Genomic DNA, 27,157 nt, shown 5'->3' with positions numbered 1-27,157 from the left:
CTGTGCAAGCATGAGGACCCAAGTTTTGGATCACCAACACTGGCATTAAAAAAAAAAAAAAAAAAAAAAAAAAAAAAAGCAAGGTGTAGTGACGTGCATGTGTGACTTCAGTGTCAGGGACCCAGGGCTTCCTGGTGAGCTAGTCTAACCAAAGCAGGTAGAATTCCTGTCTCAGAAAAAATGAACTAGGGAAAGGATTGAGGCCGATAGCCTGATACCAACTCTGACCTCTACATGTGCCTGTCGGCACATATACAAGAACAAAAAGAAACCCTCAACAACAACAACAAATCATTTCTGAGATTTAAGACTTCTTCTTTGTGCCAGATCTGTTCTTTGTTGTAGGCGCCAGAGAAAATTTATTTCTTTTAAAATGTGTTTAAGAAAAGTATTTTCCCTTACGAATCATAAATATAAAATGTCAACTTAAACAGGAGAGATGGTTTGGTGGTAAAAGGTCTTGCCACCAAGCCGGAGGACTTGAGGGTCCCAAGACTTACACGGAAAGGCGAGAGCCAGTGCCTGTAGGTTGTCCTTGGACCTCCGCTCATGTGTGAATTCACACAGAATAAATAAAATGTAATAACCATAAAATGTCAGTTTAAAATGTACAGTAGTTTGTAGAAAAGGTTTTTGGAAGTGCTTGTGAATTATCTTAATTCCAATTATGTTTTCTACTTGTTTGATAAAAAGTATAAATTCACTTTTAAGTAATATTTATTGGATACTTAATTTGTACCTGACATTGTTCCCTCTCTTTTCTTCAGAGAAAAAAATATAATAAATTACAAGAGAAAATATGTGATGAATCTGGTGATAAATGCTATGAAGAAAAATATATCAAGGGAAAGGGTAGTGTTTTCCACCGCAGAAATGGTTACCATTGAAATAAGATATTCAGAGTACGCTGCCCTGACATTTGAGTAAAGACCGGAGGACATGTTTTCTGCAGGAGAAAAAACATGATTCCAAAAATCAATAAACAAATACTGGGTATGGATACTATTCCGGCAAATTTTTCAGAGACCAACAGGATAGAGCAGTTCTGAGGGTCATGACTCCTTTGGCGAACGTCTGTCTTCAAAAATATTTACATCTTGATTCAGTTAAAAAATTACAGATATGATGTAGCAACAAAAATAGCGTAATGGTTGAGGTCACCACAGCATGAGGAACTGTATTAAAGGGTCGCAGCATGAGGAAGGCTGAGAAGCACTGAGCCAGAGGCTTTGCCTGTAGCTGTAGGTGTCCGTTCACATGTGTTTTCTTTCTGCAGGGGATGTCTCAGTGGTACGAGCTTCAGCAGCTGGACTCCAAGTTCCTGGAGCAAGTCCACCAGCTGTATGATGACAGCTTTCCCATGGAGATCAGACAGTACCTGGCCCAGTGGCTAGAGAAGCAAGACTGGTAAGCAGAGCACATTGGTTAGTCATGTGGAACTGTTTACAAAAGTGTGAATCTCACAAGTGGCCACAGAACCAATTTCATTAGTCATTAAGAACTTTCAGTTCTGTCTTTAAGCATATTGTTTGCTATTGGCCAAAATTTTAAGCATTCTGAACACATTTGACATAGGAAGCTCAGGCCTCTGCTAATTTTTTTTCTTTCTGGAGATAAATACCATGAATACTTTCTTGTGTATAATCTCTGATGCTTTTTATAGTTTTTCATGCTGGTTGTGTATGATAGAAGTACTATGCAAATTGCCAGTAAAACAATGTCAACTTAAAAAGAAAAATAAACCTAAGTCACATGTAATCAAGTGGTAATGTCAGTGAGGAAAGCAATGTTTCTTTTGTGTGTTGTAAGTAGTCTATAGAATGAGATGTAAAATCCTGGTCTCCTAGGGAGCATGCAGCCTGTGACGTCTCATTTGCCACCATCCGCTTCCATGACCTCCTCTCTCAGCTGGATGATCAGTACAGCCGCTTTTCTCTGGAGAATAACTTCTTGTTGCAGCACAACATAAGGAAAAGCAAGCGTAATCTTCAGGTATGGACTGGCGTGTGTTTCACTTGAAGTGTCTCGATGCCTACACAAAACCTTTTCTTTATTTTTATTTGGCAACTGCTGCTGAGTACACACTCATTGGCATTCAGAGAAGTTATATAAACACAGTAAGCTTTATTTATGTATTATAGTGTTCTGCCTGCATGTGTGCTTACATACCAGAAGAGGGCACCAGATCTCACTATACATGGTTATGAGCCACATGAGGTTGCTGGGAATTGAACTCAGGACCTTTGGAAGAACAGCCATCTCTCCAGCCCCCAAATAAATCCTTTATGTGGCTAAGATTTATAAAGCATAAATAAATCAATATCAACGCATTTTATAAATAAAGAAGAGTTTTCAGGTTTAAGTATAATGCTGTAAAAACTGTTTTGCTAAAAATTATTAACATTTAGACCAAAGAAAGGGGGCTTAATTTTTAGGGCAGTGAGCTATGGTAACACATTAAACTCCAAGATATTCTATGATCAATTAGGTCCTAGGCCTTTGTGGGTCCAGGTGAGGTATTTTCAGGAAAGTTTGGATCATCCAAGGCTTAGTCGTAAGTGTGTGAGCAACTTGGACTAGACTCACTTAGCCTTTCTTTTGACAGACTTGTCTTCCACTGGAAGAGAAAGCAAAAGAAAGATCTAGAATTCAGAATCTTCACATGATCTCTCAGCACACCCTTCAGCCTGGCTGTCCTATTACAGAACTTTCTTGTTTTAATAGAAATGAAAGGTTTTATGCAACACAACCAAACATTTCAGCCTAGGAAATTGGAAGCCTTTTATTTTGTTTTCTTTTTGAACATTCTATTACTTTAAATCAGTAAGAAGGAAAAATCAGATTAAGTTTATAAAACTTTGCAACTTTGCTCTTATTCGGGCTGCTTGGCGGTAACTTGTTATAAAGAATACAATTGCCAGTACTTTGCAAAACAGCATTCAGTGGAAACAGAAACACTGAGATGAATATCTTTGTTCTGGATTAAAGTATAGTTGTACTTCAGTTCCTGCGTTGAGGAATTCGTTGAGGACTATCATGAATAGTTCTTACACCATTTGCATTGCATTGTTACATCCTAACAGAAGATAATCATCTTCAAGATATTCAGGAAGGGGAAAACTAAAGCAGCTATGCACAGGTGTGGGTATGACTTAGTGGTCAGAATGCATGCTTAGCCTACCTAAAGCTCTGGATTTTAAACTGAATGGTATCCTCCAACCCTTGTGATCCACATGTGAAAATATTTTCTTTTTAAATCAAATTGCTCAAATTTTGTAAGTTAAATAATTTTGGTCCTGATTTATGAAAGGAGTATTTTGTAGTAAATACTCTGTCTCAGGGCATGATGTTGCATGCCTGTAATCCTAGTACTCAGAAGGCAGAGGAAGGTGAATCTCTGTTAGTTCCAGGATAGTTAGAACTGCATCTCAAAAACTAACAAACAAAAAACAACCAAAAAAAAAAAAAAATCAACCAAACCACCACAACAAATACCTTATGTCAAATTTAGTCAACAAAAAATAAGCTTTCTCAGGGAAAAGAAAAAATTTTATTAAACCAGGATTTTGCAGACTTTCTACTCATAACCTCTTTTTATCCAAGAAGTTTTCCCACAATTTCAGGCATATAGGTACATAAAATAGTTACACAAATCAGGCATCTATTGGTAATAAATAAAAAGAAATTTATTTTAAAACAATTCTTTGATATACTTGTAATTCTACAGTTTATTAAAGATGAAATCAGATGTACGTTAATGGAGTCTAATATGATAAAATTCAAAGATCTATTAATATGATACTGACAGGCCACTAGGCCACTAGAGAATGTGGCTCTGGCAGGCCTTGCCCTTCTCCCCATTCTCTCTGCCTCGCTAAAAACAGTTTGATTGCATTCCTAAAGTTAGCCACCAAGGTCCATTCCCTTATTTGGTCACTTCCTCCTCCTGAGGCTGACCACCAAGGTCCAGCTATCAAAGCATTGATGTCCAGTAATCAAAAGCCCCTTTTGGGGAGGCTGGAGAGGTGGCTCAGTGCTTAAGAGCACCAGCTGCACTTCCAGAAGACCAGAGTTCAATTCCCAGCACCCCCATGGCATCTCACAGCTGTCTGATCCATCACCATCACACACACATACATGCAAGCAAAACAACAGAAATGTACAGAAAATAAAAATAAATTTGTTTTTTAAAAAAACCTCCTTTGGCTAATCTAATTAACATGCCCAATTAAAATTAAACACCTCATCCTTACACGGTTTCCTCCTTTATGTTTGTAAACTGCCATTTGCCTATGGGCCATGTGTGTGGCCTCTTTATGCAGAGGCAGTTCTTTTTCATTCTCTGAAACAATTCACCTACCCCCATCTCCCTTGTTTCCTCTCCCTTCTCCCTCATCCTCTATCTCCTGTCTGTGTCTCTTATTCCCTGCTTTTTGTTCCTGTGTGGCAAATACATCTTCTCCTTGTCAGGAACTTAGTCTTGGGGTCCTGAGCCAGTACTGATCTCTACAGAATCAGGTTTAAAGCGACAGGAGGAAATATGAGAGGCTGTTTCCCGCAAGTGAGCCATTATGTTACCGTGAGGGCAGAGACTCTGCATGTGGACTCACACCCTGCAGTCACCCACACGCAGAGCTCTGCTCCAGGCCCCTATGGCGTTGCGCTGTCCAGACTCAGGTGCTGTGCGCGGTCCCCCTGGTTGAGCACTCATAACCGAGGCTGCAGTGGAGTCGAGTGACACAGCACACCCAGAAATCCACCTCAGACTCCTTGTGGAGCTGACTTTTCATTTACTTGTAGTTCTGCACATTTGGAAACCTTTCGTTGTTGGCAGAATTTTTGTGATCCTCATATTCTATTCGTTATGAATTCCAATATTCTAATTCAATTATTCTGAAATTTATTTTTGATCCTACACACCTGTATCTAGGATAACTTCCAAGAAGATCCTGTGCAGATGTCCATGATAATCTGTAACTGTCTGAAGGAAGAGAGGAAGATTTTGGAAAATGCACAAAGATTTAATCAGGTACTTCATTCTAAGTGCACACTAACAGGGTAGAAATGTGTTGCTTATTTCACAGGTGTTACAGAGGGCCTCTCTTAAACACCGATGAATTCAACTCTGATCTTATAGTTTCAAGAAATAGAAGTTTTCTGGAACACTTTAAGAAAGGTCGTTTTCTAATGGAGTTAATTCCTAGTGAGGCAGTGAGGCGCTTGCAGATGGTGCTGCAAGTGCTGAGGAGGCCATGAGAAGACTGGGCAGCGCCTGTTTTTTTAGGTCAGGGCCAGGCGGCTTCTCTCACAGGAGTGGGAGCATGCAAAGCTTTGAGTTCTGGTAGCCCTGCAAACGAGTGGCCATGGCAGGTATACTCAATATGGAGGTAGGGAAAACACACAGATTCAGGCTATGTTTTGGGACTGAATAAACGAGGAGGATGCTACAGTTGTGACTGGAGTCATTTGGAGAATGATAATGCTGTCTACTGGGAAAGAAGTCAGAGAAAGGCAAAAACGGGTGTTTACAGGACACAGCAGACATGGGAGGATTAGAAAAATTAATAAGAAAATAAAAGCTTCATTTTGCACAGGATTAAGACACTCGTATGTTCAGGACATCAAACAGTAGATGAGTCAAGGTTGTAGTATAATGTTTGGGGTCATGATTTTGTTAGTCACCATGTAGGCCTTCCTGGAAACTGGGTTCAGCAAAGTGTTTGCAGTTGAAGGGGATTTTTTTTACTCCTTTCTTGAGACGTTAGTGGTGAGAGCAACAAGGTGGGCAGGTGGCTTTGAAGCCATTACAATGTGAATTCTTCTAGCCCGACCACTCGAGCATTGGGAGGAGACCGTAAAGGACACAACACAACCTCTGCCTTGGGCATTTCTCTACAGATAGTGATGTGCACTGTGTCACAGTGGGGAAAGATAGAGAACAAACATAATGCTGGCAAAGGCCTTTCTCCCTGCCTTCATGAGCTTTTGTGCCATCCCATGTGCATGGTGAAAATTTTGGCTGTGTTGTGTGGATATGTTTTTGTTGTAGTCCCAAGTGTGGCATGTGGAAATGATTTGTCCAAACCTGATAGCAGCCTCCTGAGAGGGCAAGTGATCCTTGGCAACTGGCAAGTGCCTTGTGCATGGGTTTTGCAACTGAAAAACATCCTGGTGTGAACTCTGAGAAGCTATAAATAGGAGCCCACAGAGAGTGCTTTGCTTTGCATGGCTTCACTTTACTTCTATAGAGAAAAGCTCCCAAGAACTTTTGGTGCCCCTTCTGCTGAATGGCGCTGTTTGCACTGATCCCTGCCCCAGGCGCATCAGCTGGCTGCTGCTGCGGCTGCTGTTTCCTGCCCCAGGCACAACAGAGGGCTGCTGCTGCTGCTGCTGCTGCTGCTGCGGCGGCGGCGGCGGCTGCTGTTTCCTGCCCCAGGCACAGCAGAGAGCTGCTGCTGCTGCTGTTTGCTGTTTTGCCGTTTGCTGTTGGTTCCTGTTTGCTATTTGACTGGACTACTGGTATCCTGACAGCAAAGAGTGGAATTGCCCCATGGAATTATGGCTGAAGAGGTCTACATCCCCTGTCCCTATTAACCTTCTTTCTCTCCTTCCTGGGGTTAGGAGTTTGAAGCATGATAGAGGCGTTTAAGAATCCAAGGACCCTAACAAGCAGGAAGTAACTAAAGAAAACTACACCTTCTCTTTCCACTAACCCTTCTCTCTTACATGGTGTTGGGGTGTTGGAAGGGATTAGGGTGGAGAAGGGAGAAAGACATATAAGGAACTCCAAAGAAAGTAGGTTTTTCAAAAGTCAAAGCCTACAATCCCTGGATTTAGTTACTATTCCCATACAACAATGAGAACACCTTGATGTGTTAAGTCTGTAAACAGACTCAAGCTGGATGGTTCATTTGGTACCTACCCTAAAGAGCAAAGCTGCGCTTCCACATCAGAGCCAAAGCTGGCTGCCTCAACTCCTTTAGAGGAGAATGTCTGTCTCCCACCTGGCATGCATGCCAGAAGCCTGCAGAGGAAGTTTTATCTATGTGGGATTCTCATGCTAGCAGTGTGCAGTGGTCTCCTTGTACTTCAGATAGACTAGCAAGGCAGCTAAAAGCAGAGCTTGGCAGAAGGACAGCCTGCCCACCTCTGCACACTGCTGTGACTGCCCATCTTTACGCACTGGTGTGCTGCTTTTCACATTTGGCCTCAGCCTGGAGTGGCAACTTAGGTGATTTCTGACGAGCCCCACGCGCTAGCTAGCCACGGGGACTTGAAGGCTTACCTACTTTTGAGCTCCTGTTAAAAATCTACATATCCTAGGGAGAGGTTAATGTCGAGCCTCCCAGATGACACCTGCGGGTTGAGCACTTTGCTGAAGCTTCTTTGGATTGTGAAGGAAAGTCTTAGTTTCAAGATGGGGGTCGGGGACTCGGGAAAATGAAAGGCGCAGTGGACACCCATTCCACAGTCTAACACTTCTTTGCTATTTCCCCCTGCTTGCTGAGGTTAACGTTCTCTTTTCATCCTTAATATGTACGAGTAGGATAACAAGCCTGGTATGTGCTCAAAAATAATGCAGGTTGAGGGACAGTGGGATGTGCATGAAACAGGTGTGTAGGTGTGCATAGCTGAAGAGGTTGGACAAGTTAAAGGTGCAAAATTCTGAGTCTGCTCAGAGCATTCTAAGAATACAGTATTAGATACGTTGACACAGGAAGTGTTCCCTCATTGTGCATGTGTGTGCGTGTGTGTGCGTGTGTGTCTGCATGAGCACGTCGAGGCCAGAGGAGGACATGAGAAGTTTGCTGTGCTCCCTGTCACTCTCTGCCTTATTTTTTGAGAGCCTGGCACTCCCTAGGCTTGGCTGGCCATGACTTTGCAGGAACGTTTTAGGAAAATGTTACATTATCATTCCAGAGAAATTCAGATTTCTGTAGAAGACTGTAAATGCCTTTGCTGCCTTTGCTGCTTCTACAGTGTTCCTGGGTTGTTAAAAGGCAAAAATGAAACAAAAACAACAACAAACCAAAACATATCCTCATTTGATATTAGTGTCACTATAAAACATGCAGAGGGCTCTTGCTGATATTGGCATTAAATGATTGCCAGTGTGGTCTGAAAGAGGCAATTTCTTAACAGGACAGGGGTCAGGGCAGAGGAGTAGAGGCAACAGGGAAATACCAGTGCCATGAGTGGATTGAAGCAGGAGGATTCTTGGGCTCTACCTCGGTCTCCAGGCTTCTCCGTTAGCCACATATAGCAATGCATATTCCAGCATTCCTGTTCAAACCTCTGGTCACCAAGTTAGCCCCTGATAGTTCAGGAGGGGAGCAGGAAGCCAAGATCCTCTGGTGAGCACTCTGTCTATTAGGTATAAGGCTCTAACAGAGTGCAGACAGCATGGCAGGTCTGGGGACTTTCAAGTTGATCACAGCAAATTTCTCCTTGCTGTGAAGCCACACACAAGGAAGTGGCTCATTCTGCATTGCCAGGGAAGTCCCTGTCATCACATGTTGCACATACGTCAGATACTGATGGTAGTCAGACGTCTCAAACTTCTGCTGAAATGAAAGAAAGCTTCCTGTGGAGTTTGATCAACACGGGGCAGGAAACAGTGACAGCCCAGATCTGCTTATGTATGTCTATGGAAGGTCTGCATGAAAATCCTAAGTGAAAATGCATGGAACAGAACTAAGTGTGTCACCATAAAAATTCTTTATCATGACCAAGCGGGGTTTATTACTGGTTACAAATGTAGCTTTTGTCTGAGAAATCCGTTAGTATAATTCACTATCTTACTAGATAAGAGAAGAAAAAGCCTTTGTTTCTTTTCAAAGATGCCAGGAAGTTCTGTGCCCATTCTTGACAAAACATCTTATAAATAAGAATTGATGGATTTCTCATAGATGTGCTAAAGTAAAATTTATGTGCTCTTCTTCACGTCATCATGTTCTAGAAACAGTATTTCACTAAAAATTCCAGAATGTCAGAAACACGTGTAAGGATGACTGCTGTTTCCATTGTGATTAGTGCCATGTTGGTGGTACTGGCAACACGGTTATGAAAGAAAAACTAAAAACACAAGAATTAAACATTTTTAATTTAATTTAAAAATTAGTTCTTTAATTAAAGAATTAAGTTAGAGGCAGGAAGGTCAGGAGTTCCTGGCCACAAACACATTGAAGGCTAGTCTTGTCTGTATGAGACTATTTTAAAACACCAAAAACTCCAAACAAAACAAAACACATAAGAATTAAGAACATCTCCTGGGTTTTGGCAGTGCATTTGAGATTTCCATCACCCGGACTGTGGTCTAGATATATCAATCAAATAATCAGTGTTTATACAAACTTAAACTGGAGTAACTGAAGAAGATATACATTAAAATTAATTATCGTGTTGTGTCTGAAATAACTACAGAAATGCAAGGTTACATTGCAAGGTTACTCTGACCATCAACTGGCATTGATGTAATTGTGTGGTTTTGTTGTTGTTTTGTTTTGTTTCATTTTAAAACACTGTACCCTGAGGTCTTGGCTGTACCAAGAGACTTTGAAACCTAAATCTGTTCTTGGTCACTAACCAAAATTAAAGAATTCATACTCTTAGAAAAAAAAAAAAAAAACATTAGCTGGGTGGTGGTGGTGCACACCTTTAATCCCAGCACTTGGGGGGCAGAGGTAGGTGGATCTCTGTGAGTTGGAGGACAGCTTGGTCCACAGAGTGAGTTCCAGGACAGCTAATGCTACACAGAGAAACCCTGTCTTGAAAAACAAAAACAAAGAAACAAAAGTACATCAAATATGATCTTTCCTCAAGTTAATTAATAATTTTTATGTGATCCCAGTAAAAATCATAATCTATGTTCTAAATCTGTGCAAACTGATTCCAAAATCCAGGGCAGGTGAAAAATAAATATATAAAAGCAGCAAGGCATGCCTGAGAAACTAAGGTAGTGAGTGGGACTAGCTCTGGTAGCCCACTGCAAACCATGCATAATAAACCATGGTTCAGAGGTTCTAACATACGAATGGATAGATGAGAAGAAACAGTTAAACCGAGACAGGCATGTGCAGAAATCTGTGTTATAAAGATGGTGCCACAAAGTTCCGTGGAACTGTAGACCTCCCACTAAATGTACCATAGATAACTGTATGATCACATTAAATGTAAGCATAAACTTCCAGCGTCGAACGATAGTGCATACCTATAACCTCAGGACTTGGAGGGGGGAAGGGAGATGTTGTCTCAGGAGTTCAAGGTCACCTTAATTACTCAGCACAAGATTTCTCTGGGATACATGAGATTGTCTCTTAGGTTGAAAGGCGGCAGCTCTGTGATGGTGTTTCACTAATAACCATTTTAACAGTTACTATGTAGCCCAGTAGGTGCCAGTGGGTGCCAGGCTGTACTTGGTGCTGAGTGGTTTACCATGAAGAAATGATACATGACTGAGGCAACAGATATTTTTGGTCTGATTCAAATAGTACTCAGTATTGATAAACTGAAATGTTATATTGTGAGACCCCAACCCCTGCCGGTCAGCAAAGAGTGGCAATATGACCATTATTATATGCATTTTTAATGTTTTTATCTATTAGTTTAAAAAGATAACATAAAGGATATTTTAAAGGTTAATATTTGAAGAACTGAACTGAAAGCACTAGGGGACAATACTGTGACTTGTATCTTTGAGTAGGACAAACTTTCCTAATAGGAGGTAAGATCTGGTAGGGTCTGTGCTGTGAAGGGCATAGCAAACCCATTTTATTAGGATCTCTGAATACAGGCACTATTTGACTACTCGCAGCTAGGTCCAGAATATTGCCTAACATTTCCCAAGCAAATGTGACCTAAGTGAACAAACCAGGGCAGAGGCGTTGATTCCCGAGTATTCTGATTATTCCCAGGAGAGTTGAGGTTCATATTTACCATAGACTTTGTGGTTGAGCAGTAGTTCCAGAGTCCTGAATGTCAGTGCCTTTAATTTTGGTGTACCTCTAAGTCAGTGGGCTGGAGCTGAAATGAGTTCTGATTCAGATGGTGGCTAGGACCTGGTTAGGACCCGAGTTTGCATCTCCAGCAGACTGTGAGGAGAAGGTTCTGTAGGCATCGGGACAACACTTTGAACCACAAGGTCTTAGGCTAACAGTTCCTGGGCTTTGTGTACAATCTCTGCAGAATTTGACAAACCTGGAATAATGCAGACATGGCTTCATTAAACTACATGGATTAATGGAAACTTTACAAGCCCTTGACATGAATGTGCCTACATTTCTGTAGCTTTATTAATAGTTTTCCAGCATTTTCCAGAGCTTTGGGAAATGAGGTTTGGGGGGTTTGTTTTGGTACACATATAGAGGGTCTCTAGTAAGATCTGTAATGTCTTAAGGCAGGCAGGCCACAAGGTATGACAGACTTCAGAACGTGACCAAGTGAATAAATGCACCAGAGAAAATGATGCTGTTAACAGTGTGTTTCCCTTTAAAGGCACAGGAGGGGAATATTCAGAACACTGTGATGCTAGATAAGCAGAAGGAGCTGGACTGTAAAGTCAGAAATGTGAAGGACCAAGTCATGGTAAGTACTAACTAAATACATGCCTTTTTCCTACTTTGAAAGGAAAGAAGTTTTATTTTCACTGACTGTTGAACCTAATAGTTGAAAAGAAAAAAAAATCATTCTAAAGTTCTAAACCAGAAGTAAGAAAATTGATCAGCTGCGTGTTTTATGGCCTCTACTTTGGCTTCTAAATTCTGAGCTTCTTTTTCTCCTTTGTGGAATCTGCAGTCAAGATTGATTTTGCCCTCATTGTCCAGCAAATTAGATGGTGCACTTATCAGCCCTATGTATCCACGTTTCTCTTAGGGCTTCCCTGGAGTTATACAAAGCTCCAGGATAAGCATGACCCACTGTTTTTCTCTAAGACTCAGAAGATGAACAAAAACCATTTCATTCAAATGCATCTTGATACACTTCCGATTAGAATATCTACAGCAACTTTAAGATCAATCCTCAAGAAGGTTGATGGAAGCAAATGACTGGGGTCCCCTCGTGTCCACCCTACTCCATGTGAAGGATATTTGTGGAAAAGGCCTCCCAGCTGAGAGGTTCAGTAGTGTCAGAGGTTTGGGTAATGGGCGCATGGCCTGGGCTCAGGGGCTTCAGACAACACCCTTCCTGAGCCTAGATTCCTGCAGCAGCTTTCTTCTACAGCATTAGGGAAGTGTTCCACTAAAGTAGAAATAGTGGAGCCTTAGTGTGGAAATAGCTGGAAAATTCAGAGGACGAATATATAGAAAGGTGATCAGATCCCAAATCCATGAGCTTATTTCTGGGATGAGCATACAGTTTCTTGTCGGGTAAGAGGACCCTGGTAATCTTGGTAAACCTACCAGGACAGCCCAGCTCACCCTTCTTACGTGGAAGGGGTGAGGTTTCCCATGAGGTTGTTTTTCTACTGTGTGCTTCATAACGGAACTTTTAAGTCAGTGAGGAGAATCAGCTGTGATAGGGAAGGACCAGGAAGCTGACTCAGTAGGTGGTGCAGTCGCCAAGAAGCATGGGGACCTGAGTTCGAATGCCCAGAGCCCAGTCAGTAAGCCTGTGTGGCCAGTTACACTTGTAGCCCAGGTGTGCTGTGGTGTTACTGGTATCACGGAGGCTTGCTAGCTGCCAGCCTAGCTCCAGGCTCAAGGAGGGACCCTTTCTCAAGAAGCAGAGAAGAGTCACAGAGAGGATGCGCCCATGTGAATGCACAAGCGTGCACCCACATTCATGCACCTCTCTCTCACACACACACACATACCACACACATGCAATTGTACAGAGAAATCAGAATTTAGACCCTAAGCCAAGTGATGTAAGGTTGATAATTTTCACAAATTCTTGTCTTGAAAATGTTCTTTTTAAAAGCATAATGTTATTAATATTGAAAATATAAGAGACTGGGGAGACCGCGCAGCAGGATTAATTACTATGTCACTGAGAAATTAGTCTCGTTTCTGCTTTAGGCTAACTTGTCGGACTCTGGGCAAGTATAGAGATGCAACATAGTTGAGTACTTGACCAAATAACAGTGAAACGCAGCCTTTGGTGGAGAGAGACTGAGGTGGGCGATTCTCCCGGAGGTCGCAGTAAAAAGGTGTCCTTACCCCACTGTGAAGGGGCTGCATCACACAGCTGCAGCTTCGGAGGCACCAGCGCCGTTACTGTCTCTTGGAGTGGAAGGCAGAGGGCATGTAGTCGAGGGAGCTTCATAAGACTTCGCTCTTGTTAACACGTCTGCAGACCTTCATTTTCAGAAGGGCATACACTCAGAGGTGTTTGCAGTCAGCTTCTTCCTGGTCAGTTAAAATAAAAGTCCAACTCTTCTCCAAAATCCACGAGATATTCACTGCAGATGGATCAGGGTTACTGCTCCTGAGCATCCCTGACTGGCTTGGTCCTCGTGATGTAGGTACATCGACACTGTATGAAGCATGTTACCTCTGCCCTTTGGAAGAACGTAGAGGTAGATTAGCTCATAGTGTGGAGGACTGACGCCATTCTGATAAACACAAAAACTCACGACATCAGTTTTCTGAGGTCTGAACGCAGTGCTGAGAAGTAAGTGTTTCTCATCGGGGTACCTGGTGGGGGAGGTCTAGAGTCAAGGCAGGTACAAAACACACGCGAGTAGGAGAGTCGGTGGGCAGGAGTGTACCCACTTGTGTCCTTTGAAGTCCACTCTGCTTCATCGGAATGAGCACACATAGCCTCTGAGAAAGTCCTTCAACTCTGAAATGGCATTAGGTCTAAATACTGCATAATTGTATTCGCAGTCCAGAATTAGAGGAGCTTGACCAGGGCAGCTTGTTTCAGGCTAGTAGGACTAGCCTCTCCTTCCTGTAGCTCTGGACAGCCCATTCATCTCCTGAGTGCTGACAGACTCAGGCTCTCGTACCAGTGGCACTCACACTGTCTTACTGGTCCACTTTCTAGACTTAGCTGTCCATGAATTCACACGATCAAGTTGTCTGTTCATGGTCACTTCCGCCCAACCTCTTCTGCAGCTTGCTCAGAACTGAGCACAGGAGCCTGAGACCTACAGGGAAACTGATACTGACATTTCTTTAATAACACCCCCCCCCCCAGAATGACTGTAGTTCCGGAAGGTAGGGACAGGGGTAGGGGGATAGGGATCTGGGCTCCCCAGCTTAACTCTATGCAGTTTCTCTTCCTCACTTCAAAGGAAAGTGTCTAGTCTTCAGTCCATCCTCTTTGTCAGTAGGGAGAGTTATAGAAAGTGGCTGAAGAGCCACAGTGAGGTGTCAATCCACTGCTTTCTACTGGGTCCACAGTGGTAGGGTATGGAGAAGAGGAACTAAGATTTGTGAGCATCTTAAGCACTGAGTAGCAAGTTGGTCACATCAAGGCTGTACCTGTCATACAGCTCATGGCAAAGTTGAGACTTGTACTGGGTGAACAAGATGGGATATAATTCACCACACTGACGCTGAGTTGAAGGGAAAGCTGTAGAGGGAGGGATTTGATGTCTGCCAGATCATGTGGAGGTCTACTCTGTACAACAGCTTTTGGGCCTAATAGTGTTTGCTATTTAAGGCTACCATCCAGATTGTTGGTGCTATAGCATATTTGAAGTTTCTCCAAAAACTGACTAAGCCATTAAGGATAAGCATACTAAAATCTGTACACCTAAAGAAGCTAATGAAGAAAGAGGACCCTGGAAAGATGATCAATTTTCTTTCAGTAAGGCAAATGGGAGGGACATCAAAAGAGGGAGAAAACAGGGAACAAACAGGAGCCTACCACAGAGGGCCTCTGAAAGGCTCTACCCAGCAGGGTATCAAAGCAGATGCTGAGACTAAGAGCCAAACTTTGGGCAGAGTGCAGAGAATCTTATGAAAGAAGGGGGAAATGAAAGACCTGGAAGGAACACGAGGTCCACAAGAGCAACAGAACCAAAAAATCTGGGCCCAGGGGTCTTTTCTGAGACTGATACTCCAAACAAGGACCATGCATGGAGATAATCTAGAACCCCTGCACAGATATAATCCATGGCAGTTCAGTGTCCAAGTGGGTGTCCTAGTAATGGGACCAGGGACTGTCTCTGACATGAACTTAGTGGCTGCCTCTTTAATTACCTCCCCCTGAGGTGCCACGTTATATGTGCAGTTCAATGTACCGAAGGGGTCAAGAGGCCACATATTTTCTAGGCATTTTACTTTGTATCATTCAGCTACAGATAAATTCCTCATGCTAAAGCCAAGTTCCTGGTTTCTGCTTTTCTGTTTTTCTGGGATCTGGTTTTCTCATCCAGATGGTTTGGTCAGTAAGTGGTGCACCAAGGCTTACTTCACCTCACATCATGTTCCTCAGCCTGAAGCTGCAGGCTTGTCTCACCCTCTGAAAAACTGTTCTTATTAAAATATGTGTGTGAAAGATTAGAGTTCTCTAAGGCTGGCCCATTGGGATGTTAGGAAGCTCATTTATATCTTTGCTTGCAGTGCATAGAGCAGGAAATCAAGACCCTAGAAGATTTACAAGATGAATATGACTTTAAATGCAAAACCTCACAGAACAGAGGTAAGAATTAAAACAGTATCAATTGGCTATGTTTTCTCTGTCTCCACTAGTTCTAACCACTTGATTGCTTTGGGCTTCCTGATGACCCAGAATCATAGATGCTCATAGCACTATCCACCAACAACCAAGAGTGACAGTCAAAATTGTTTCCAACTGTTGTCGCATGTCTTCAGGGGAGGAGAACAAAATATTTGTTGGCAGTGACAGAACCGTTACCAGATGGAATTTCTATGGCCTAACGCCCATTAATGCTGTTGTATGTTTCTCAAATGAGAAGGCAGCACCGTGTTTCATTGTTGCTGCTTGTTTTTAATGATAACATAAACTAAAATGGTCCCGGGAGGCCAGTCTACAGAACACATGCCCTGGGAATCATTTGGCCAATAGGGAGATTATTAGTGTAGCTGGGAGAAAAGAACCTCAGCTAGTACTTCCTGGTTTGTCTACTCCCTCGAGGCCATAGACATGCCTCGGATACACTTACGTGAAGTTTTGCCCGTTGTTACGTTCACTTAATCGAAATTTGGACAGTGACTAATGTAGTAGATAATAAGATTTCCAATTTATGTGGGTTGCTGAGACCTGGCACTTGGTTTACGTGTGGATACAATTAACTGGTTTTATACTTAGGATATTTCTCTCTCTCTCTTTCCAGTAAATACTCTTAGTTTCTTTCCCTGTTGCTGTGAGAAAATGACAAAAGCAGCTTAAGGGAGAAGGGGTTCATGTTAGCTTACAGTTCTAGGTACAGTCATTACAGTGGGTAGTCAGTCAGCTTGGAGCAGCTGGCCACACTGCATCCAAGCAGGAAGCAGAGGGAGACAGATGCATGCTGTGGCTAAGCTCCCTCTCTCTCTCTACTGTGTAGTCCAGGATTTGTGCTCAGGCACTAGTCCTGCCCCAGCCACACACACACTTGTCAGGGTGGGTTTTCCCACATTGGTTACTGTAATTAGAATAATCCCATACAGGCATGCCAGGAGCCTGTCTCCACTGGATTCTGGCAATTTTACAATGAACATCAAACACCAGTCAGACTTTGGATTTTTATCATGTGTTACCTGAGTTTATGTGAACCTTGCTTTTAGTTGGATTTACCTCCTTGCACATTTAGCCTAATCTCCTGTTCCTTCATTCACAGAAAGTGAAGCCAATGGTGTGGCGAAGAATGACCAAAAGCAGGAACAGCTGCTGCTCCATAAGATGTTTTTAATGCTTGACAATAAGAGAAAGGTAGGGACTGCATCCTGATCATGGAGCAGAAATAACAGGCTTCGGCTTAAAAGAGAAAAGAAGCTTCGTTCTTTAATTACATTTTATTTAGTTGGGGGTGTCAGAGAACAGCTTGCAGGGGTCACTCCTCACAAGTGCTGGGATCAGGCTTGGTCTCGGCAAGCACCTTTACCTGCTGAGCCAGTTCATGGGCCTGGAAAAGTTAAATTCATTACCCCCTTGCTTAGAGCTGCAGCAGGGAATGAAAAAATATGCGCTCTGCTTAAAGAAAGCTCTCAAAGTTCAGTAGTTACAAATGAATTGATTTCACCTTCGTTCTTCCTCTCCCATTAGGAGATAATTCACAAAATAAGAGAGTTGTTGAATGCCATCGAGCTCACTCAGAATACCCTGATCAATGATGAGTTAGTGGAGTGGAAGCGAAGACAGCAGAGTGCCTGTATCGGGGGACCGCCCAACGCCTGCCTCGATCAGCTGCAAAGCTGGTGAGATTTTTCCTGGAGTGGAATGTTGGCAGCTCATATGCGGACCACAGACACTGATCCAGAACACCTTTAGGCTGGTAGTCTCACAGCCAGTCAACCCTGCACTGTGTCCTTTGACATAGTTCAGCTTCTTGCCCTAGAACATTTGGCAAGTACAGTGAGTGATACATATGGCTGTTGCCATGTTCAGCCACATCTGCTTGGTTTGGACATGTATCATTTGACTATATAAAAACCCATAGTTGTTACCTAGCCCATTTAGGAAGTTGAGACATGATACTTATTAGAAACAAAATATCTTAAGGGCTTAAATTAATTAACAGTTTATTTTGGGCCATCCACTCAGTCATCCACCCACTAAATATGTTGGCGGGATGGCAAATACTATTCTGGGAATAGAAGATTGATTTGGGGGACTTCTCCCTTAAGAGCCTTGCACTGGCTGAGAGTAAAGGGGTGCTTTAGGAGCAGAGGGATCCTGGAATGAAAATGAGGGCACTGTGGGCTGAGATAGTCAGCAGGAGCCCATGGGACAAAGGTCTAGTGGGATTATTTTCTTGAGATTGAAGTCTTTTTTTTTTTTTTTAGTTAAAATTAACATATAGCCATTTATCTCTATTCTGTGAATCATTTGTATATATCCCATATTTGTAATGGGGAGAGAAGAGTTCCCCAACCCTGTTTGTCCCGTGAAGGATGCTTACTCCTTAAGCCCTCAGCTGGTCAGCCCTGGCCTATCTGGAGAACATGGTGTTTGCCATAGACCACCAAGCTTCTTTCAGTGGCTCTAAGTTCCAGTATGTAGGTTGCCATTTTCTCTGTGAGTCATTTGGGAGCTGGGACACACTAGGCAAATTCTCCTCAACAAAGCATGCAGCCACCATCCTACTTTCTCACATCATGGTGCGGTGCCCCTCCTGGTGCTGAGGGTTGTTTTCAGTGGGGAGATCTACTCTGGTTCTCAGAATAATGTGACAGCCCCACATGCCTGGTTCAGAAGCTGTGATGTACTTAGCAACTGATTCTCAGGAAGGGAAAACCTCAGAGCCATCACCAGCTTCCTCAGTAGTCTCAGCTTTATGGAGTATGACCTGGGCTCCTCTTTCCTTCTTTTCCTCTCCCAACTTCTGGGTCACTCCAAGTGTCTCTGAGAGGTCTTGCAGTGACAGCACTGTCTCCACATAAAAACCTTCTGGGGCTCTTTTAATCCTCTTATGTTGCCTGAAGGTATCTGCTTTGCTGGTCCCCTGCCTCTGTCTTCTGCCCTTTTGAAATTCTAGATTCTTTGAAGTCACAGATCACCTGGAGCCCTGCCCTGGGTGTCTTGCCTTGTGTGCCTGTCTCAGGGTTTCTATTGCTGTGGTAAAACCAACTTGGGGAGGAAATGGTTTATTTCAGCTTACAGCTCTCAAGTCATACTCCATTTCTGAGGGAATTCAGGGCAGGAACTCAAAGCAGAAATCTGAAAGGAGGAACTGAGGCAGAGGCCACGGACGCCTTACTGGATTGCCCCCCATACCTTTCAGCCTGCTTTCTTATACATCCCAGAATAACGTGCTGAGGGTTGGCACCACCCACAGTGGGCTGGGTCCTCTTACATCAGTCACTAATTAAGAAAATGCCCACAGGCTTGTCTTGGGCAGTATGATGGAGGCAATTTTTCAATTGAGGTTCCTTTTCCTTAGAAAACTACCTTGTGTCAAGTTTACCAAATCATCCAGGACAATAGCTCTGAGAACTGTACAGAGAGAGGCCTTTGACCATGTTGTAATTCTTCAGTGCTTGCTGTTTTTTTTTTTTTTTTTTTTTTTCTACAAGTAACTAAGCTTAATGCTACCACAGGCCTCCGTCTCCCCACTTCTCCCCAAGTGTGAAGTGTAAGTCCCTGTGTTACCCATACCATGTGATGGTTCTGTGACTCTCTTTAATCCAGGCTGCTTTGCAACTATTGCTCATTGAGAACCCATGGCTTGTACCTTTCCAGGTTCACCATTGTTGCAGAGAGTCTGCAGCAGGTTCGTCAGCAGCTTAAAAAGCTGGAGGAGCTGGAGCAGAAATTCACCTATGAACAGGATCCTGTAACAAAAAACAAGCAGGTGTTATGGGATCGCTGCTTCGTCCTCTTCCAGCAGCTCATTCAGAGGTGAGGCCAGGTGGAGTGGCCTCATCCAGAAGACCATCTGTGGCCATTCGGGTAGTGTGGGAGGTTTTGATGGCCTGTATCAATCTTTAACGGTGCTTGGTTCTTGAATGTCTCTTCCTTCTTTTGGCTTCCTAAGGAAAGTATGGTAGTTTTCACTTTTTCCGCCCCCAGCCAGTCTGCCCAGCCAGTCCAGCCTCAGGTGCCTGTCCCTCTCTCCCTGTACTGTGGCCTCCACATGTGCCATCTCTCAGATCCTGTCTTTTGAGCTCCTGCAGCAGCTTCCCAGCAGTCTTTCTGCCTCGGCTGTAACACCCACACTGGGCATTTGGTCTGGCTCTTCCTTGCCGGCTAGCCACGTGGACCCCTCGGCTGCACCATCATGGCCTCTTTTCCGAGTGACCCATTGGTCAGGCCACACTTGCAGCCAACATTACTTTTCTTACGCAGTTTGTCAGCCTCTCAAAATATTTTCAACGGTTATAGAGTAAAATGAGAATTCAGATATTTTCCAGTAGATATGCATTAGAATGAACATTACAAATTGTTAAATTTTACCAAATTTATCATGAGTATTCTGAAACCCATCTTCACACAGGAAGTTGACAAAGGATTGTTTCTTTTTGCCTTCTTAGGGAGACTATTTAGTACTAATGATGTAAAACATAGGAGTCTGGGGAAAGTCATATTTCTAATGTGTCCCCTTAATTTCAGCTAAGAAATATGAGCCAGATAAACTAAAGAAATTAGTTTTTGATTTGTTCCTTTAGATTCTGGGAAAAACTGATGATATGCAATTATAATTAAAGGTATACTAATTTGGATGTAGATTAAACTTCTTAAAAATTGAAAACAAAAAAATATTTTTTAATGCTCTCCTATTTTCAGTCCTTCAATTTTTCCATCTATTGCCTCCTTAGGGAAGAGTTATTAATTTGTTTTTCTACTGCTTTAACTGATGGGAATGCTGATTTATCTGTGCTTTCCTGGACTTTGATAGCTCCTTCGTGGTAGAACGACAGCCATGCATGCCAACTCATCCTCAGAGACCACTGGTCTTGAAGACTGGGGTACAGTTCACTGTGAAGTTGAGGTAATGAATATACAGTTCCATGTGCTGCCTGCCCCACAACTCTGTTAGAGTTTAATGTTAGAATCTTGTGCCAGTATTGTCAGCTAGGAACTGATTCTACAGATATACATAAGAAGAAAAGCCAAATGGCTATATAAACTTGTCAGTTTTATTGTAATAACTGTAATCTAAGAGTGGTTTATATAAATGTTGCATAATAAATAAATTTTAGTCAATAGTTTTTTAATATACCACCTTTAATACACCACCCTTTTTTCACCCCGACTTGCTTCAAAATTATAATACTCGTGTCTCAGCTTTCCAGATGCTGGGATAACAGTTGTGTATCACCACAACTGACCCTTTAATTTCCTCTTAGAAACTAGCTGTATAGAGTGCTCTAGAGAAAGCAATTTTCCAGTAGTCATTTTAATATGAATTCTTACCTTGAATAGCCAAGCTGTGTTCTCAAAATAGAAGCATAACTAATATAGTTACATATCTACACATGTGCCTGCTTCTTCCAATTGTAAATACAGTAAAAGGAACTTGGTGTAGGGAACCTCAAATCAGGTTCAAGGTACCGCAAGAGCAAGGCCTCAGAAGAAAGGAGATCAATTTGCCCCAGAGGGACAGAAGGCAGGGATAAGTGACAAAGACAGGAGATAGAGGAAGATGGAGAAGGGGGTGAGTGGGGGGAGAAAAGGGACAAAGGATAGAGGAAGGGTATTTGTCCTGGAGCAGGACAAAGGACTGCCTCTGGATAGAGAGAAGACAGACATGGCCCATAGGCAAATGGCGATTTATAAAGGTAAAAGGAGAAACCTTGTGTTAGGATGAGGTGTTTAATTTTAATTGGACATGTTAATTAGGTGAGCCAAAGGCAGCTTTTGATTGCTAGACTTCAAGTACTTTGACCTCTGGAAGTTGGTAGTCAGCCTCTGGAGGAAGAAGTGGCCGAAGGGAATAGACCTTGGTGGCTAGCTTCAGGAATGTAACCTAACGGTTTTTAGCAAGGCAGAAGGACAGGGAGAAGGGCAAGGCCTGCTGGAGCCATTTTTACCATAATCGGGCTGGCTAGAGTCCCTTCACTTAAAGTTCCCAGCAGCCTTCCCCTGATGAGCCTAAATAGGCTCATAATGGAGCTTTAGGAAGCCCAGACAGATACTACAGTAGTGTGTGTAAGTATAGATTATGGTGTATGCATTTTTCTGGTGAGTGAATTTGTATCTTTCACCAGGCTGTACCAGTGTTCTGTGATCTAAATAACTCTAGCATCAGAGCGTGTGGAGGCTCCGGCCTCTCTCTCTTTTACAACCCCTTCAGTGTTCTGGAGCCTGGAGCCTTCCTGCTTTTTTCTGATTGTGATTTAATTTTTTGGTGGTGCTTTCTCCCAAGCACAAGAAATTAAATACATGTTTTATAAAGAGTGATACTCATTTTTTTGCCCATATAGTATTGATCACAAGTGGAAATTTTGATTTAAAGTGTATTGTCAGGTTATATAAACACACAGCTGCTTTTACTAACTTCGGTTAGAATGTAAAGTCAGGGCTACATTCTGTTAGAGTTTAATGTTAGAATTTTGTCCTAGTATTGTCAGCTAGGAACTGATTCTACAGATATACATAAGAAGAAAAGCCAAATGGCTATATAAACTTGTCAGTTTTATTGTAATAACTGTAATCTAAGAGTGGGGAGAGTGGTTTATATAAATGTTGCACAATAAATTTTAGTCAATAGTTTTTTAAGGTAATGACTATTATTTTTCTTTGTAGACTGTTGGTGAAATTGCAAGAGCTGAATTATAATCTGAAAGTGAAAGTTTCATTTGATAAGTAAGTTTTTTTTTTTTTTTTTAAATCTTATTCAACATACTTTTAAATGCTGGTTTGTTAACCTCTCCGCCACATTAGCAGATTGGAAGTTCTTTCCAGGACCCAGGGCTGTACTGTAGATCCTGACACCACAGCCTGTGAAGACAGGCATCTAGTGAGCTACCCCAGGGTCAGTTCGAGCCATCATAGCCAACTTCCATTACTGGCTCCTTTCTGAGAATTGGGGGCTCTACCTAGAGCAGGTGCTTTCTGGACTAGCATAAACAAGACATCAGAGGAAAGTAGATTGCCTTCAGGTCTTAGAGCAGCTGGGCTTCACACATCACATCTCTTCGGCCAGCCCCAGAGAGGAGGTCCTTAGTCCAACATGCACCCAGGATCCAAGCTGTGCATCTGTAGCCAACTGGGATATCGGAGTGGGTGTGAGGGGTGCAGTGGAGCCTGCCCCTTGCCCTTATGTCTTCCCTGGGCAATGGGATCCCAGCATTGGACAGGCTCTTTTATGGCAGTACAAATGGAGGGGCCCTGTCCTGTTTTCCCTCAGACCCTACATCTCAGTTAGCTCTGATCTGGCCATACCACTTAAAATAAGAAACAGTCTCCCTACCCTAGACACCTGCTGCTTTTACTTTGAGTTCTGTGCTGACTGCTCATTTCAAAATGGTTTGTGATGATTCAGAACAGCTTCCTCTGGCTTTCTGTTTCTTCCTACCCTTTAAGAGTGCTCTTCATTGTAGTCTATGTCTTTGCCTTCCCTGTCGTTATCCTAGGTTTTCTGTGTTTTCACTTTACTGCATAGCAAATCAGCCCCAAAATTCAGGGACTTGAATCCTCAGAGCTTGTTATTGCTCACATTCTGTGAGCTGTAGGGAGTCCTTTGGTGCAGCTCAAGTAGGCCAGGGCTGTTCTGGCACCGCCTGCTGGCCTGTCTGGGTCTCAGCTGGAATTCCTGAGCTTGTCTTCATAGTCCTGACCTTTCTACCCGATGGCAAGCATGCAAGATCTGTGGAGGTTTGCTTGGAATGTACATAATACCATGCCATCCCTTGTCATCTTAGAAGCTAGTCCAGGCTCCCTAAGATGCTGAGGTCCTTCCTGAAGGCCATTCACACACTCTGCTCTAGATCTCTCTCCTTGTGTGTCCTTTGTCTTTTCATCTATTCCACTTCTGCTTTTTCTTCTTAGACCTCACATGGCAGCTTTGTATCAGTGTTTTCTACAAATAGGAAATTGGTACCTTTTATAGAAATGTTTATTACTAAAAGCACTGACCTTCTAGTTGAGTTAGGAAGAAAACTAACTTTTGTGAGTGAGAGTATACATACACACACTGTATGTATGAATTACTGATATATACTATTTGGTGAGACTATAACTATCTTAGTTAATTTTTGTGTTGCTCTAACAAACTACTTGAACCTGGGTATTTTATAAAGAAAAGAAGTTTATCTCACAGTTCTAGAAGCTGGGAGACTCAAGATCTGGTGGCAGGGAAGTGACAAGGGACTTGTGGGTGGCATTACATGGCAGAGTCACCTGTGACAATCACATAGAAACAAGAGCAAGCTTGTTCTTACAAAGGCCAGCCCTCTCCTACAATGCAAACTTTAGTCTGCTAGGGCTAGGTGACCTAACTGCCTCTCTTCAGGTCCTAGCACTCAGTATCACTGCTAGAGACCAAGCCTTTAGTATTTGATCTTTGCAACAAATCACGGCATGGTAAGAGGAACCACTGAATTTATATTTGTATGAAAATCTTTCCCAGTTTTGATTTCAGGTTTTACAGGACTGCCTCGAAGGAGGTACTGCGCTTAGTTGCCAGCACTGAAAGAAAAAAAGAAAATAACCTAAGGCTTAAACCTTAAACTGTCCTGTTTCCCCAGATGCTTGACTATCTCGTCATTTTCTCAAGATCATTCCAAACAACAGAGAGTAAGATAAAGATTACTCACTAACCTTGGAATGTCCTCTCGGTTTCTAGGGCAACAGAGCATTGGTGGCTGTGGATCGCTAGTGTTGAGCTGGTGGCAGCACAGAGTTCACAGAGGTGTCCTAAGCTCTTCCCCTGTTAACTGTTTACTCCTCCCAGTCCCCTGGTGTTTACAGCTGGTAGCAGGCTGTGTGAGAGAAATGCCAGGCAGGTGGTTTAATTGCCTCTGACATTCAGTGTTACTTGGTCTCACTAATGTGAGGGGGAAGGGAATGAGTGAACAAAAGGACAGGAGGACTACAGATGTAGATTATCTATTATTTTGTTATTTTGTAAGTATTTTATGACCTTTTCTGAGACCAGACTTACCCTGCAGCACAGGCTGGCCTGGGACTCCTGGTCTTCGTGCTGAGATTCAGGATGTGCCACCACCCCTGCTCATAGATACGTTTCTTTATTCCTCCCTTCCTTTTCTCTCATTTCCTGTTTTAAAAGGAGAAAATGTGTTTCCTGAGTAAACTGCAAGGGGGCAGTGTGCTGGGAAGTGGCTACAGTGCCGCCTGCAGCCCATACATTTACTGTCTTTTATTTCTACATCTATTTAATCGCATGCATCTATGTTGTACCTATTAAAACCTAGTTCAAATCTATGTGTGTTTTTATTTTTTACAGAGATGTAAACGAGAAAAACACAGTGAAAGGGTAGGTATAGCATCTGCATTGTACTTTGCTATCTTGTTTGTCTAGTCGTTTGAAGCATATTAAGGATTTGTGTCTTGCATTGTATAGATTTCGGAAGTTCAACATTTTGGGTACGCACACAAAAGTGATGAACATGGAAGAGTCTACCAACGGAAGTTTGGCAGCTGAGTTCCGACACCTGGTAGGCAGAGCAGTTTGCTGTCTTGACACCACCTCTGGTCCTTTATAAGTCTTAACATATATTGGCCCCTAGATTTTTCCTACTGTGGGATCCTGGTCCCTTCTTTGTATCCCATGTCTCTTTGCTGTGTTTTTTGACAGGGGCTGTCCTGATCTCAATAAAGTGTTTTATGAACTTGCATACACATAAATGATGTAAGCCCCTCCCCTCCCCTCCTCTGTGACCAGTTGCCATGGTTTCGGCAATGCGCTCAAGGAAACCATTCCCACATTTTTCACCTCTCCCACCTTCCAAGTGTGTTGCAAGAGAAGGAGCCCCCACTCCACTGGTGTGTGTAAGGGCAGTACTTCCTTCCCTCTCCATGAACCCACTGTTGGGTCTGAGCCTGGAGAGAGGTTAGTGGCACTGTTTTCACTGGTAACCAACCACAGGACTCGTAGTCATGGAGCTGCATGTGAGGCAAGAGGCTCCGTCCAGCTTGGGAATCTGAGAGTGTTCAGAATGGCCCTTTAAACTTCAGGGCTTGAACTGGAGTGCTGAGCCAGCCCAGAAGATTCTACAGAGACAGATAAGCTGCATCATGAGCCTGAAAGGACTGCTGAGGTGCTTGGCATACCATGATGCACAGGAGGAACAGGCTTTGGTTCTAGGGATCATCTCCCTCAGAGTGCCCACACCCCACCAGGCTGTTGGAAGAGGCACTTATTCTCTTGCTCTGAGGAGACTGTCTTGTGTTTTGTTCTAGTCCTGACCCAGGACTGACCTGTGAATAAATGCCTCAACTTTGATGATTAACTTGCCGTTTGGTTCCTTCTTTTATAGCAACTGAAGGAACAGAAGAACGCTGGCAACAGAACTAATGAGGTGAGCATGTGTGGGTTGTGAGTGGACCCTCATCAGATACTTTCCAGGACACATCACAGAGGTCCTCCGACCTGATCGGATGGTAAAAACACTCTGCCTTGGTACTGTTTGGTTGAAAAGTAGTTTAACCCATATCTCACTGGGCCCACAAAGACAGCCAGCTGGTGCCCTTCTGTGCTGTTCACATTTGGGTGAAGAAGTTAGCATGGTTTAGCTAGGAATGCACAGGAAAGGTGGAGAGACTGAATATGACGGTCTGAGCTAGGGTTACTCCTGCTGCGGTGAAATGCCATGAACAAAAAGAAATTGGGGAGAAAAGAGTTTATTTGGTGAATACTTCCACACTGTAGTCCATCACTGAAAGAAGTCAGGAGAGGAACTCAAGCAGGGCTGGAAACTGGAGTCAGGAGTATAGCCTGCTTTTGCTACTTTGTGGGTTCTTCTTTCTTCCACCCTTTAACTCTTTCAACCCCCTAACACTAGATAAGAGAGAAAAAAGGATATAGAAGAAAGGAAAGATCCCTGAATAAAGTCAAGGGTTTCAAAGGGGGGGGGGCAAGGTTATCATTAGACTACTTCCTGCTGATTAGGCATGTTCCTTGATGCAAGTTTGATCTTCAACATCATGTGCTCAAGGAAACCATTTCTTGCTGCTGTTGTTGTTTGTGCATGACTGCTTAACAAACCATGATTGACAGTGACCAACAACAACCCAGTGACAACCAACAACCCACCCTGACTCTAGCATTTATATATCCTCTGAAAATTCCTCAGAGTTTCACACAGTTGCAGTTTTGCAGCTGGCAAAACCATGCCTTGCTAGAGCACAAGCCAAATCATAGTCAGCTGCTGTGGACAGTTTAAAGCAGCACCATATTCTGGGATTAAAACAAAAACATATTCTTATATTTTTGTGGTTTTTAAAGAAGCCAAAATTCCAGAATTTTCACTGCACATGAGCTCATGCTGCTGTGGAGGGGTATTGCTAACTAGTTGCTCCCCATGTCTTGCTTGTCCTACTTTCTTATAGAAGCCAGGACCACCAGTTCAGGGAGGGTACTCCCACCATGGGCCAGGCCCGCTGCTATCAGTCGCTAGTTAGGAAATGCCCTACAGCTGGA

The 27,157-nt window shown here is 43.0% G+C and overlaps 1 protein-coding gene and 1 pseudogene across 8 annotated transcripts in view; one reads left to right on the top strand and one right to left on the bottom strand.

The window, feature by feature from the left end:
* The window catches only part of Stat1 (signal transducer and activator of transcription 1), a 42,740-nt gene that overhangs the window by 2,075 nt on the left and 13,508 nt on the right, over positions 1 to 27,157 (top strand). For all 8 annotated transcript variants that reach the window (XM_060368347.1, XM_021643036.2, XM_060368346.1 and 5 more), the window contains 13 exons: positions 1,277 to 1,407; positions 1,848 to 1,992; positions 4,931 to 5,029; positions 11,494 to 11,583; positions 15,513 to 15,591; positions 16,733 to 16,824; positions 17,158 to 17,309; positions 19,294 to 19,452; positions 20,450 to 20,542; positions 22,300 to 22,359; positions 24,962 to 24,991; positions 25,079 to 25,172; positions 25,995 to 26,036. In XM_060368347.1, the coding sequence (XP_060224330.1) occupies positions 1,280 to 1,407; positions 1,848 to 1,992; positions 4,931 to 5,029; positions 11,494 to 11,583; positions 15,513 to 15,591; positions 16,733 to 16,824; positions 17,158 to 17,309; positions 19,294 to 19,452; positions 20,450 to 20,542; positions 22,300 to 22,359; positions 24,962 to 24,991; positions 25,079 to 25,172; positions 25,995 to 26,036 (1,263 nt within the window). In that variant the 5' untranslated portion in view covers positions 1,277 to 1,279. The remainder of the gene's footprint in view (positions 1 to 1,276; positions 1,408 to 1,847; positions 1,993 to 4,930; positions 5,030 to 11,493; positions 11,584 to 15,512; positions 15,592 to 16,732; positions 16,825 to 17,157; positions 17,310 to 19,293; positions 19,453 to 20,449; positions 20,543 to 22,299; positions 22,360 to 24,961; positions 24,992 to 25,078; positions 25,173 to 25,994; positions 26,037 to 27,157) is intronic.
* On the bottom strand, positions 13,777 to 14,684 carry LOC110552027 (transmembrane protein 209-like; annotated as a pseudogene).

This window comes from Meriones unguiculatus, chromosome 15, assembly GCF_030254825.1.
Source record: "Meriones unguiculatus strain TT.TT164.6M chromosome 15, Bangor_MerUng_6.1, whole genome shotgun sequence".
NCBI lineage: Eukaryota > Metazoa > Chordata > Mammalia > Rodentia > Muridae > Meriones > Meriones unguiculatus.
The sequence above is the reverse complement of the archived record's forward strand: the minus strand, read 5'-3'. Positions and strand labels throughout refer to the sequence as shown.